Genomic DNA, 13933 nt, shown 5'->3' on the forward strand with positions numbered 1-13933 from the left:
AATTAACCTAGATAAAATATGAAGTATCGGGCATTAAAGACACATTTAACAGTTTAATCTACTTAAAATAAATAAATTATATCCATTGCAATTGCAAACACATATGTCTTATCACATTATTAAAACGATTATTATATTTTTAATACCTAAATATTGATAACACTGAATTTTAAACTTTAAATAGATAAGAGAAAAAAAAATTTTTATATTAAATATTTAAAAAGCCTGACCTGTTGAATTAAATGTGTGTGCCTGGGCGTATACGAATAAATTATGTTTATAAACTTATAGAGTAAAAGAGGGCGACGCAACGTGCGGGGTGATCATATATATATATTTTTTTTTCATTCATTGATATAGCAAACATTATTACAACCAAGCGAACTGCATATTATGAGAGTGCCTATAACACACAGTGTGGATACAACAGGAAATGTACTCCACATGTGATGGGTACACTGGTACACTACTAAAAACAACATTTCTTGATGAGAATTTCAGTTCAGTGAAATAGAGAAATAATCCTCATATGAGAAAGAAAAGTGTGGTGACCTTGTACAAGGAAAATACACAATTTTTCAGTTGTGATCTTTGTGAAAGTGAAGTTTATTCATAAAATTTTGTGAACGAATATACAAAACCAGTGTGTTGTAGTATGTATATGTCGTAGGTAGTAAGAAAATCCGACATTCAGTAGAATGTCTAAATAAGTCGAAATATGTAGTCAATAAGAAGAATAACACATACCAGTCCATATTCACTTATATGATTGTAATGTATTAAAATAGACCTCGAATCAAAATTTTATTTATTAAACAAACAAAGAACTCCTTTCCTTTGAAGAAAATGCGTATCAGTCAACCTTTCTGAATCTATGGATTTTAGCAATGATTAATAAGTAGATTAAAAGTCTCCACAGGCACAAATTCCAAAACATTTATACAGGAACATAATCAGTCAAAATTGACAGTGCTTTATGAGTATGCAGGTAGGCTGAAGACTGTCAGAAGATTGTCAATGTGGTTTTGTTTACGAAGAATCTAAAAATAAAATTTTTTGGCGAAAAAAGTAAATAAATTTTTATTTTTCTGACTGTCTACTTTTACAATTTAATGTTTTATGAGTTTCCTAGTAAGCGAAAGATAAATGGAATAAAGAAATCTCATTCATACCGATTAAAAATAACAATATCAAGATAGTGGATGCCTGTAAGAGAAATATGTAGGGTTTTCAATGTTTCAATCTCATACATTCTATGATGCTGTTGTCTAGGGTGAACTTTAACGATTACAAGTTGAAGATAGCGCTCTCAGGTACAATCGTGATTCTAGGCAGGATGTGAACCACACATACTGGTCCACATACACATCATGTACCACGGTTCACACGTGGTGGTTTATTGTTAGTTTTTGTTTAATATTTAAATTCTTAAAAAATTCATAGTATTGGGGAATAACAGTGCTATACAAGTTTTATTAATGACTTTCAATAGCACATGGAATTAAATTTTGATTCTAAATAGGTGCTACACACCTTCTCTTACATTTTAAAAATAGTTTTTTACAGTAACAGTATTTTAGGAAAAAATACATAAACCGGGTCCTTTTGATGGTTAGACAGGTAGTTTTTGAAATATCGACTAAAATCGTATACAAAGAGCTATATTCCAGAGATATTTTAATCGCCATCTGATAAACTTGTCATTCAATCGAAAAATAAACCATTTTTTGGTGTTTTCTTCAAGAAAACATAAGTTCCTGTCTCAGTAGTCAATAAAAAAATAAAATAAAAGTAGGAGCATGAAAAGTATACAATTGTTTAATTTGTAAAAACATATACATAAAAAGTTCCTATTTCCCGCTACAAAAAAAGTCCGTGCTTGATTATGGGACTCGTTAATATTGTTTGTATTTATTCTCTAATCTCCTCCTTATCTTAAAAGATCTAATCAATTCCATAGTTTCAGAAACTTTGATCGAAAGCCATTTTTGGATTGGGAGCTACAACCAGCCAACAGGCGATAATAATTCGTACTAATTAAAGCAGAAAGTGGACCCGTTTTAAGTAGTTCCAATTTAGACTACCAGGTCACTTACCATTTATAAAAGCCAAAAAACCAAAGTCAACCAAAAACATCGAAAAATTGTTCTAGTCCTCAGTTTTATTTTTGATGCGAGTAAAGATTTGGATATCGTTTTTATTTTACAATAAGTACTTTAAACAAAAACAAAAATGTGACTGTTACAATACTGGCGTGTGCACATCTGAGCTTTATTACTTTACGTTAGAGATTACAATACATATTTTCAGTAATAAGATATAAGATGATTACCTATTGTCATCGACACTCTTCTGAAAAGCTGCATCTTGAGATCACAGTAGTAGTGCCTATTGACCACATATATGTCTAAACTAAAGACTAGATTTATGGTGACATTAATAATAATGACGATTTTTTTTATTACCTACAACATATACATCAATGTAATGTATGTATGTTAGGAGAGACTCCCCTTACGTCTCCATTCACTGCATCACTTCACTGATCACTCACATATACAACAACACAAAACACAGTCGTCAGAAAGGAATCAACTCGACGATTGTGGTCCATATTACAAACAGTGCGGAAGTGGCTTACCTTCCTTCCATAAACCAAGAAAAAAAAATCATTTTTCATAAATAAAATTATCCAGTGATGGAGCCATGGCTGACGAAAATCATAAAGTACGAATTGAAGAACATTTAAAAATTAAAATTGGTAAGTTCAATCTCCATTCATAAAAGTTTTATACGTGAAACCTAACCCAACATTTTGCTTGTTTTTATTTGTGTTCATTTAAAAGTATAGTTTTGTGTTTTTTGTTTGAATTTTCGGTAATTTTTTATGGAAAATCGATCATTTTCACTTTATGTTTAATATTGATAGTGTTGAAAATTGAAAAATTACTTGGTTTTATAAAAATATTTGATAAATTTACTACAGGTGAAGCAAAAAACCTACAATCTCGTAATCATGGATCTACTCTTCAACGAGATGTTTATTGTACAGTTTCTTTGGATCAAGAAGAAATTTTTCGTACGACAACGATGGAAAAAACTCTGAAGTAAGTTAAATTTAATTTTCAAATTTTTGTTTTGATTTTCAACTCCTTTACAATAGTTAATATAAAAAATTGTTAAGTACTTCAGCAAAAAGTTTCATTTGGTCATACTAAATCTATCTAAAATGTACCCTAAAGCTCTTAAGTAATCGGAATAATTAATCATTTAATTATTGGTTCTTTAAGGATGCCTCATTCAAAGATTAAAATGAATTTCAGTGTTCTCTTGTGGACAAAAGAATACCACCATGAGACACTGCTGTCTCGGTGGAAATTAAGTAATTTCTAATTATTTTGTATTCGAATTTGGTATTTCTATTAAATGGAATATATTGCTAGGACTGGCGATTGAATAAAAATTGAATTATGCATAATTAGTTGCAATTCAAAGGAGGTGTCAGATTTCATTCGAAATTTTGAATTTTTGGATTGTTTTAACTCTCTAAAAGTTTAGAAAGATCAAATGTAACTTTTAGACCAAAAACTACAGTTAATATCGACTCATATTTGAGTCTTTTGCTCAAAACAAAAATTAAACTTAATGACCTAATTTTTTGAGCATCTTCTTTTAATAATTGGACTAATATATAATTTCTTTGATTTTAGCCCATTTTTTGGAGAAGAATTCCAATTTGAAGTACCACGACGATTTCGTTATTTATCGATCTACGTATACGATCGAGACAGACATTTAAAACAGGATAAAGTGTTAGGAAAAGTAGCAATCAAACGTGAAGATCTTGGTCGTTATCCAAACAAAGATCATTGGTTTCCAATACGACCTGTGGATGCGGATAGTGAAGTGCAAGGTAAAGCAAATGTGGAAATAAAATTTGATTCAGTGATATCGAAAAATAATACATTTGGTGCAAACAATCGTATGAGTATTAAAATATTAGAGTGTGTGGATCTAACGCTTAAAAATGGTAACTGTGATCCGTATGCCACGGTGACAGTGACTTATTCGAATGTGAAAAAAATTACGAAACGGACAAAAGTGAAAAAGAAAACTACATGCCCACAATTCGATGAAGTGTTCACATTTGATACGTCGGAGAGTGGTTCGCGTAGTAGTGATTGTGGATATGGAGTGAATACAGAAGGTGAAGTATGTGAAGTGTGTATTGCATTGTGGCATGATATGGGTATGGGTGTGGAGGACTTGTTTTTGGGTGAAGTTCGAATACAGTTACGTGGTAATGCATCTCATTCAAATAATGCATGGTATTATTTACAACCTCGTCGGTGTCAAGATCGAGCTGGTGTTATGAAAACAGTGTCATGTTCAACACCTCCCGGCACACGGTTATCTGGTGATAATTCCTTAGGATCGTTACGATTGCAAGTATATTATACAGCGGATTGTGTGTTTCCAAGTGTTGTTTATTATCCATTGAGAAATTTGTTGTTAGAAAGCGTTAATGTTCAAGTAAGTTTTGAAATTGTCTAATTTGTTTAGGGAAGATTATGTATTTGTGAATCGGTTATGAAGTTTCTAGTTTTTTCAAAGAAGTTCTAAATTCTGGTAGATTTTCCAACAACATTCGACAAACCTGCTAAAGAAGACTATCTATTTTTTTTTAAATAAAATGACTTCGAATAAATATTTGCTGTTTACCAAAATTTTATTAAGTTTTATATGAATTTCTTAAGGCAGAACAAAACATTTTTGTACAACCGCTGTGTTGAGATCTTAAAAATATTCTCGGATATACATTTTAAGATATTATTTACCAAAAACTCATATTTTGAAATAATGTGCCTAATATCTCTCCATTGAGATTGTCATTTATTTTTTTTAAATTTTGCACTTTTTGTCGAAAAATTGGTAAAAGGGTATAGTCGTTGAAAAACATTTTCCTCCAAACACATATTTTTCTGAAATAGTTAAACAATAGCGATTTTCACGTAACGTTTTGACGCCAGAAAAAACCTGTTTTCCTGGTATTTTAAATAGTTACCGGGCAATGAAATAAAAACTGATAGTAAGTACCAGATAGTAAATATCTCATCCTAGACCAAAAAGTAATTTTCCCGAACCGTTTCACCATATTTGACTATTAATTTGTTTTATTTATACGAAAATGATCGCTAACGTTTAACAATTTCAAAAAACTGCATTTCGTAGGAAAAGCCCAAGCCCGGAGTCTGGTTGCTGATCTTGATCCATAGCAGTCCGGATGCTTTACTACCTACTAAATACACAAACTATTATTCATGAATCATGTGAAACGTGTAATGCAAAATTCGAAAAGATAGTACATTTGAAGTGATTTATTATTATTTGTATTTATATTTGAGAACGATAAGAAATTTGAATGAAATAGAAATAAAATTTTGGCCCCTCCAAGAATACTTTAAATAATAATAGGCTTATTATACAATTTTTCTTATTTCGGGAACTTTAAATGAATTTAAAAAATATGTTAGCATGGGCAATCATAAAATTTTTTTAAAAAATAAAAAAGATGGATAAGTGTTTTACCAAACTTGACAATTTAGTAAAGCCCCATAAGAATTTTTCCGAAAGGTACAACAGACATTTTCGATGAAAGGCAAATCATAACAAATTTTAGCATACGATAAATTTATGTGGCGTCTTCGATGTCTTCCAACCTGAGAATAGGAAGTAAATAGTTTGATATTTAAAAGATAAAACTAATCTGATGATAGATAGGTTGGCGCTCATTGATAGTTTCAAATTTTTCTAATTCAATATTATAATCAGTTGGCGACAAAGATTTGATATTAAGAGTTCGTTTAAACCAAAGCGGCACCGAGTAAGAAAGATTGTTCGATGTATATGTATGAGCACTCGTATCTACACTCTCTCTTGTTCAGCGCCACTTTGGTTTGAAAGAACTGTACAATGTTATCAAAATATTTTATTGTTTTCAAAAAACTTAAGTAAATATATATTTCTGGAAATATTAGTAGCCCAACTATGGCTCAAACAGAAATTCTTTTGCCAACAGGTTTTAATGAAAAATTGATAATCTTATAAATAAAAAATTTATCTAATTTTAAACTTCAAATTTTCAAAACTCTCCGGTCGAGAATGCAATGGTGTGATTGTTCACAAATCTAGGAAATTGATTTCCACTCATATCGATCCAAATTTATGAAATTAGACGATACAAATAATACGCAGTTTGGACTAATGGTCAATTTGTGCGATAATTTAATAAAAAAAAAAAGATTCAATGATTAGTAAGTTTTAGGTATCAGGATTACATTCGCACGCTTTGCGTAGCATCCACAATTAATTCGGAACTTTAGGGAATACGGATGTTCTTTTGTTTTATTTTGAATTTCTGATATTAAATAAATCACAATAATTTAAAGGCACCTACAAAGTGACTTTGAACAAAATTTATATGTAGTTAAATATAAGAATGAGTTTAATTTAGAAACATTTTCGTAATGACGTTTTATCTTAATAATAATAACCTCTCAACATAAAATAGCTCATCTAGCTAAATTTTCCCAGATAGTCTCCTATATTCTTTTAGATATCACAGATTTAATTTATTACTTACCTATTATATTTTGATCCAATTAATAATAGTTCTAAAAAAAAGAGATTTTGGACATATGAAAATCCCCCCTCTTCTTTTTCTCGTTAGGTCTGCTTATTTCCTACAGAAAAGTAAGAAAATCGGAATGATTTATTTGTCCTACTTAATCTTATTAATGTGGTTTCCCAATGTTTCACTGTTGAACAATGAATTTTATGACTCATTAATGCTTCCTTATTTGTTTTATCATTTAGGGTTATGAAAGAATGATGTTCGTTTTTGATTTAATTATAGAATCAAAGGAGAATTTCTATTATTCATTCATTAATTATGACAATTCATTTTACCTATTAACGATGACATAAATACTATCAAAAATGAGAACTCTGGGGTATTTCGAATTAACTATCGCTTTTACCTCAAGCCACTAGATCAATTTTTGTATTATAAATACGTATTTCAACTACCATGCAGTCATCATCAGTATTAATTAGCTAATCGCAAAATATAAAATACAAACTTCGCACCAAATTCAATTTTAAATGTTTTGTACCGTAGTGTTCCAATACCAGAAGCAATAAAGACGCTAGAAAATTGGCTTAAAAATAAAGAGTTGCACATTGATGAAGTAACGGAATGGACCTTTTCATTTCAATTACGATTCATTATTTTTTCGGACAGACAGTATTAAGTTGGACAAAGATACAAGATATTTGTTATTCATTTTATTTAACACGTCTGTGCATTAGACAAAATGTGCAGACCGTAACCAAATTAACAACGATTAAGCTAATTAATGCATACTGATGATGACTTCATGGTAGTTGAAATACGTATTTTTATAATACAAATATTGATCTAGGAAATAGGGACAAAATCGAAGGTTAATTAATGATGACATTTTATTAAATTGATGAATAGAGCTGCTCTTACTGTAAAAATTTTGGTAATGATCATTATAGTAAGATCTAGCGAGATCAAATGCAGACAAAAAATTTTTCATGTTTATAATAAAATCCGCAAATTTTTATTTATGTTGCCGAAGTTTTCTTGAATCTACCAACAAGTACATAATCGTGAAAGATTTTTTGTTGAAATTTTATAATTTTCTAATAAAATGATTTAATTTTTCAGCCAATAACATCCAGTGCTGTATATATTCTTGGTGAAATTGTAACGAGTAAAATGGAAGCAGCTCAACCTCTTGTTAGGATATTTATGCATCATGGACAAATTGTACCTATTATTCGAGCTTTAGCAAATTTTGAAATATCCAAATTAACGTAAGTTGGTAGTATTTGTAAGATGACACATTCATTTTATTTCTCCAATATAATAAAAATAATTAGAATGTAGAAAAAACTAATAACAAAAGAAATTCAAATAAGATGACAATAAAAAACCTTTGACGTTCGTCAAAAAACGTTAATAGATTATATTATTTCAGTAAAAAATAAAGTCGAACAAGTACTGAGTAATTTAAAGAACGAAATTCAAATAACAATCAGGAATAGGTAAAGATATTCAATAATACCATGGTAAATGTCAGCATGGGTTACATGAATTAAAAGAAGCCAAAAAGTCCATATCGTTTCAAATTTAGCACTTTGAGCTCCGGCTAGCCAAGTTTTAATTTTAACGCCCAAATACATTTTAAAGTAAACACCCTATTGGATATATAACCTAAGTTTCTTTAAAAGAGTGATTGTTTAAACAGTTTCAGATTGTATATGATTATTTTATTTATTTTAGAGACCCAACAACAATATTTCGTGGCAATACTTTAGTATCAAAAATGATGGATGAAGCAATGAAATTAGCTGGTTTACGGTACTTACATAAAACATTACGCCCTGCCATGGATTTAGTATTTTTAGAACGGAAACCGTGTGAGATAGATCCAACACGTGTACGTGATTCAAATGCAATTGAACAAAATCTAGCGAATTTAACAGAATATGTTCGTATTGTTTTTGAAGCGATTGTACAAAGTGCTGTACATTGTCCATCACTAATGTGTCAAATATTTCACAATTTAAAAGAATGCGCAACGAAATATTTTCCAGAGAATAAAGAAGTCCGATATTCTGTTATATCTGGTTTTATATTTTTACGGTTTTTTGCTCCGGCTATTTTGGGACCGAAGTTATTTGATATTACTAATGAACAAATTGTAAGTATATATATATATATATATATTTTTTTTTAATTAATTTAGTTAAATTAAGCTAAATTTTTACGTAATGAAAATGTAGTGACATCAGTGCTCTTATCAAGATATAGTAATATAAAAAGGACGGAGTTAATGTCGATTTTTTGTTGATATGTTACCTTTCTGACCAGCTTTAAGGCTCTTTCTTTGCGTTTCTAAATAGAGGAGTATCTTTGATGAGCTGAATTAATCAGTAACATGCTAATCAGTCTTCCTTCAAAAACTCACCCTCTTGAAAAGGTTCACTATGTCGAGCAATGACATTTGTAGCCGTGCATTTTGCCGCGCTCGTATGGCAATTTTTGACAACATAATTAATCATAGAAGTCGACTGTTTATTTCTGTCTTTCATTGTACTTGCAATTTAATTTTATTTCTTCTCTGGTTCGCTTTTTTGAGTACCAGGTTTGTGATTTGTTTCAAAACGCCAATTGTAGTCCACGATGTAACTACAATAACAAACCAATAAAATACTTCATAGTGAACTTTTTAAACGGTGGCTTGCCCAAAATTTTATGTCGCGTGCAATTGGTTCGCCAACCCTGTACATTAGATAGGGCGATTTTAAGAGAAAAATGTTATGACAGAATATAGCAGAGGGGCTACGAAATAGTTTATGTCGGTAACTGGTAAAATATGAAGGAAAATTTATATGTATCACCTAAATAGTCTATTTCCGATTATCTTTCTGTCCATCATCACGCTCAACTCAAAAACGAAATGAGATATCGTATTGAAATTTTTTATATGATTTGAGTTCGTAAACGAGCAACAAAGGTCAATTTGGTAATGGGTCCAATCTTTTAAACCGTAACAGGTAGAAAAAAAGTTTTTATAGATAAAATGTTCCTTATGAAAAATAAATCATTTTTGTTTGAAACATTTTTGTTCATCATCATTGTTTTTCATCATTTTAAGAGTGCAAATTTGTAATAAAATTTCTATTTTCTCCAAAACGATAAAAGTTAGAAGGTAGCAAATTTGTAGGTAGCTTCAAATTGTGAGTCTATTCATTCTAATTTTATACTAAACCCATCCAACATTACTTGGAAAGTTCTTAAAAAGTTAATTCAGTTAGTTGTAATCTTCACTAACTTGCTTCTGTTAATATTTTTCGATCTATATAAATTATCATTAATCATAATGATTTCACCGAATTCGATTCTAATAAGAAATTTCGAGATAATGCGTATATATGCACCTACATTTTATAAGTGTTGAATCAATACGAATACTCAAATATGTGATGAGAATTCTGCATTTTTCTCATAGTAAAGAAAAATTTACATAAATAATTTTATATTTTAGGACCATCAAACAAATAGAACGTTAACATTAATTTCAAAAACAATACAATCATTGGGTAACCTTGTTAGCGCTCGATGTGCACAACAAACTTGTAAAGAAGGTTATATGGAACGAGTGCATAAAGCTTTTGCCACAGAAACACATATACAAGCGTTAAGACAATTTTTAGAAATAATTTCTGCTAGTTCGAATCCAGAAAGCAGTGCCATAGATACGCCAGTAGTTTTAAAAGAAGGGTATGTATAGTAAATGAGGTGTTTTTCCAGCATCAAATTTCTGTCACATTTCTTGCCTCCTTGCCTATTATTCAACGACCCACAAATCTATTTTCTCTTTGTAATTCTAAACATATTACAAATTTTTTCGTAATATTTCATCCCAAAAAAATCAATTTGCCAAAAAAAAAAAAAAACGAAAAACGTGACTTAAATTCGCATCATTTCTCGAAATGTTGACAAAGGAAAACGAATCAAAGTATTAATATTGGAATATTTTTTTTGGCTACATATTGACAAAATTTTCTTTTTTTATTTTCTCTTGCTTTAAAAAATATAATCAGGAAAAATTATATGTGAGTAAAAATATTTATTAATTAAAAGAAAAGATTGGATTGATATAATTATTTCTTTAATTTGGTGATTGTTTTTTTGTTTATAGAGTAATGATCAAAAGAGCGCAGGGACGAAAACGTTTTGGTAGAAAAAACTTTAAACAGCGATATTTCAGACTGACTACACACGATCTCACTTATTCAAAAACCAAAGGTAATTTTTTTTACAACTTAATTTGTATTGAATTGCTGTTAAACATTTTTTTTTTTCTTATAGGAAAAGATCCGCTTTGTGTAATACCATTAGCGGATATTTTAGCTGTTGAAAGATTGAATGAAAATTCTTTTAAAATGAAAAATATGTTTCAAATTGTGCAAAACGAACGTACACTTTATATACAAGCTGGTAATTGTGTAGAACAAAAAGGGTGGGTTGATTTATTAACAAAACTTTGCCAAAGTAATGACAATCGATTGCAACGTTATCATCCAAGCGCTTATCTTAATGGTCATTGGTTGTGGTGAGTATTTTTGTTTATTTTTTTTTAAATATAAGAATAAAGATATTAGAGGTGTTAGCGAGATCAACCTTGCACTTTTACCAACTGATATGACAGCTATGACACTATTCACAGCTTGTAGAGTACATGCCTATCGATAGCATTTTAGTAGTAGTGTCCCTAAGTCAAAGTGGCTCGACAACAGTTGTGTGCAAAATCATTACATTTATTTAAACATCGGATTTTATGGAAGAAATAATCCGAAAACAAATATGAAGGTGCTTATATCCCAGGTATGCTTTTTGTTCAAAGGAGAGTAAAAAAAATTTCGCCATTTTCAGCCAAATAGGCTTGGTATCTATGGTAGTGAAAAAGCTATAGATAAACATAGACTAATGATCAGGTATATGGCTGAACCAAAAATTGTATTGTATTGGCTTAGCTCTTACTCTAATAATAAGTAATTTTTTATTTCAACGAACCAATCGAAACGATTTTCGAACACACAGATGAACAAACGATGTTAAAACCCATAATCAATGCAGATATGACTAATAGAAGACAATTTTTTTCTTGTTATAGTTGTAACATAACAAACGAACTAGCATCAGGATGCAGTCTGGTATCTTCTAATGAAACAAATTTACACACTTCACTGGATCCAAATCGGGATCTAGAACGAATATATTCATTAATTGTTACGCACAAAGAACGTTTAAATGCATTTACAATACGTTGTGAAAATCAAGCTGTATACAATGGAGAAATATGTATACGACCTGGTTATTATATCGATGATGTACCATCATGCTTTAAAACAATCAAACAATTGAAGGATATCACGTGTAATTTACAAGAAATACATAGTACTTATCAAAAAACTGTTGCTAGAGAAACCAAATATGGAAGCAAGTAAGTCTTAATTATTTTTTGTATATGTATATATCATCTGGACAGGGTGCGAAAAGCAATTCTAAATTGAATGTCCATCCAAAAACTTTATTAGCATTTTTGGATTCGATGTACCGTAAAGGAAATGCGGCTTCGTTAAATTATCAGTTGTAATTTTTAGAATTTCTCAATTAATATTAATCAAATTGAAATTTTTATAATCTGCAATGCTTTAGAAAACAAATTTAACTCAGTATTTGACTAATATTAGACGAGAAATTTTCAAAAATACAAAAGGTGATTAACAAAACCCATAATTCGTATTCACTCGATTTACTTGAATTCAATAAATCTTTGTTTCACATGCCATTTTTTTTAAATCTCTACTCTTAAAATACGTCACGCAAAAGGCCGAAGGGAAGGATATTGCTTAGGGTGACGAATTGTGACATAAAGAAAAGAGTTTATAGGAAAACATTTAATTTAAGATTTTGGTTATTATTAAAACGGAGGAATAGAAATCGTCACGAAAAAAAAGCCGAAGTTTTGCGTGCCATAATTTATAAATTATTCCAAACTATATTCACCTTCTTTTTCTTCGAAGGGAATTCTGTTTATTTTATGTTAAATTATTGATATTTACCTCAATATTTTAATGTATAACGTCTGTTTTATTATCTGTTTGGGAGGAAATATAAATCTTTGAAATATTCTAAAAAATGCATATTTTTATATTAGTTCTTATTCGTAAAATGAAAGAAAAAAGGAAAACTATCAAAATTTTTTCTAAATATGCTGATGAATTTTTCATTTACAACGGCTTAGTGCAATACCTTATTTTAGTAAGATACATCAATCTTCCCGAGTTATTCTTTTATTCAACCGTTTCATATACATGTTTGTTTATTAATTAAATTCCCACTTCCCAAAGTTTTCTAATACTTGAATTTTATTTAAAAAATGCAGGTCAATTTAAATGAACTAATTATAAAAATTTTGTTTTAGGCAAGCACCAATCGGTGATGATAATTATTTACATTTAGCAGCTCGTTCAAATTTAGACACAACAATCCCATGGCGATACATAGATACTTGAAAATACTTATAGATTGTATCATAATGATATGTTTGATATATTTTATAAAAGAAATGTTAAGGTCCATTTTCCAAAAATGAAAATAAATTAATAATGATAAAAAAATATATTTTCATAAAAATTTAAATAATATTGGTACAAAAATTTGTGTCAAACAATATTTTTTATTGTTTAATAGTATCTACTGGGTCAATGTTTACGATTTATGAAGATTAAACTGCGATTAAGCGTTAATTTTTTTGTGTTTATGTGATGTATCATTACAAACAAAAATTATATTTCTGTTAGAACTTTGATTGGAGCTTGTTAGAGCATCAGTACTAAAACCAATTGAAGTTTTTAACATTGAAAGGAGGTTTGGAAATTTTTGACGAATCTAAATATATAGATTTTTAGATAAAATATTAATTTGTTTTAAAAAAAGAAAGCTCTATAATTTGGTCAAATTTTTCGCTAAAACATAACAGCGAATCTTTGACCGATAATTCAGTGAATTTTAAGATAGTTGGTTAAATTAAAACTGCTGAAGATTATTCAAATAGATCTCGACACAAACTTGGAATCAAGGCCACGAATTGTTCCATATTTACAACTATAACGCATGTTCAAATGCTAATCTTTGGCGATTAAAGCATCATAATTTAAAGTAGTGAAGTCTTGAAGAAACCTTGAAAGGTAGCCTATCGTTAGAGGTATACAAATTAATGTGCTGGGCAAGGTTTTTAGTTTGTGCTTTCTTTAAACAAAAAGTTAA

General features: G+C 29.6%; 1 protein-coding gene across 1 annotated transcript; it reads left to right on the top strand.

Moving 5' to 3' along the window:
* Window positions 1-469: 469 nt before the first annotated feature.
* Window positions 470-13235, top strand: LOC123298645 (GTPase-activating protein). The gene is made up of 11 exons (XM_044880739.1): window positions 470-670; window positions 2503-2761; window positions 2987-3107; window positions 3711-4533; window positions 7757-7905; window positions 8375-8795; window positions 10143-10378; window positions 10800-10906; window positions 10970-11213; window positions 11775-12104; window positions 13089-13235. The coding sequence occupies exons 2-11, from the start codon at window positions 2707-2709 to the stop codon at window positions 13177-13179; spliced, it is 2577 nt and encodes an 858-aa protein (XP_044736674.1). The 5' UTR covers window positions 470-670; window positions 2503-2706; the 3' UTR covers window positions 13180-13235.
* Window positions 13236-13933: the final 698 nt, after the last annotated feature.

This window comes from Chrysoperla carnea, chromosome 1, assembly GCF_905475395.1.
Source record: "Chrysoperla carnea chromosome 1, inChrCarn1.1, whole genome shotgun sequence".
Classification (NCBI taxonomy): domain Eukaryota; kingdom Metazoa; phylum Arthropoda; class Insecta; order Neuroptera; family Chrysopidae; genus Chrysoperla; species Chrysoperla carnea.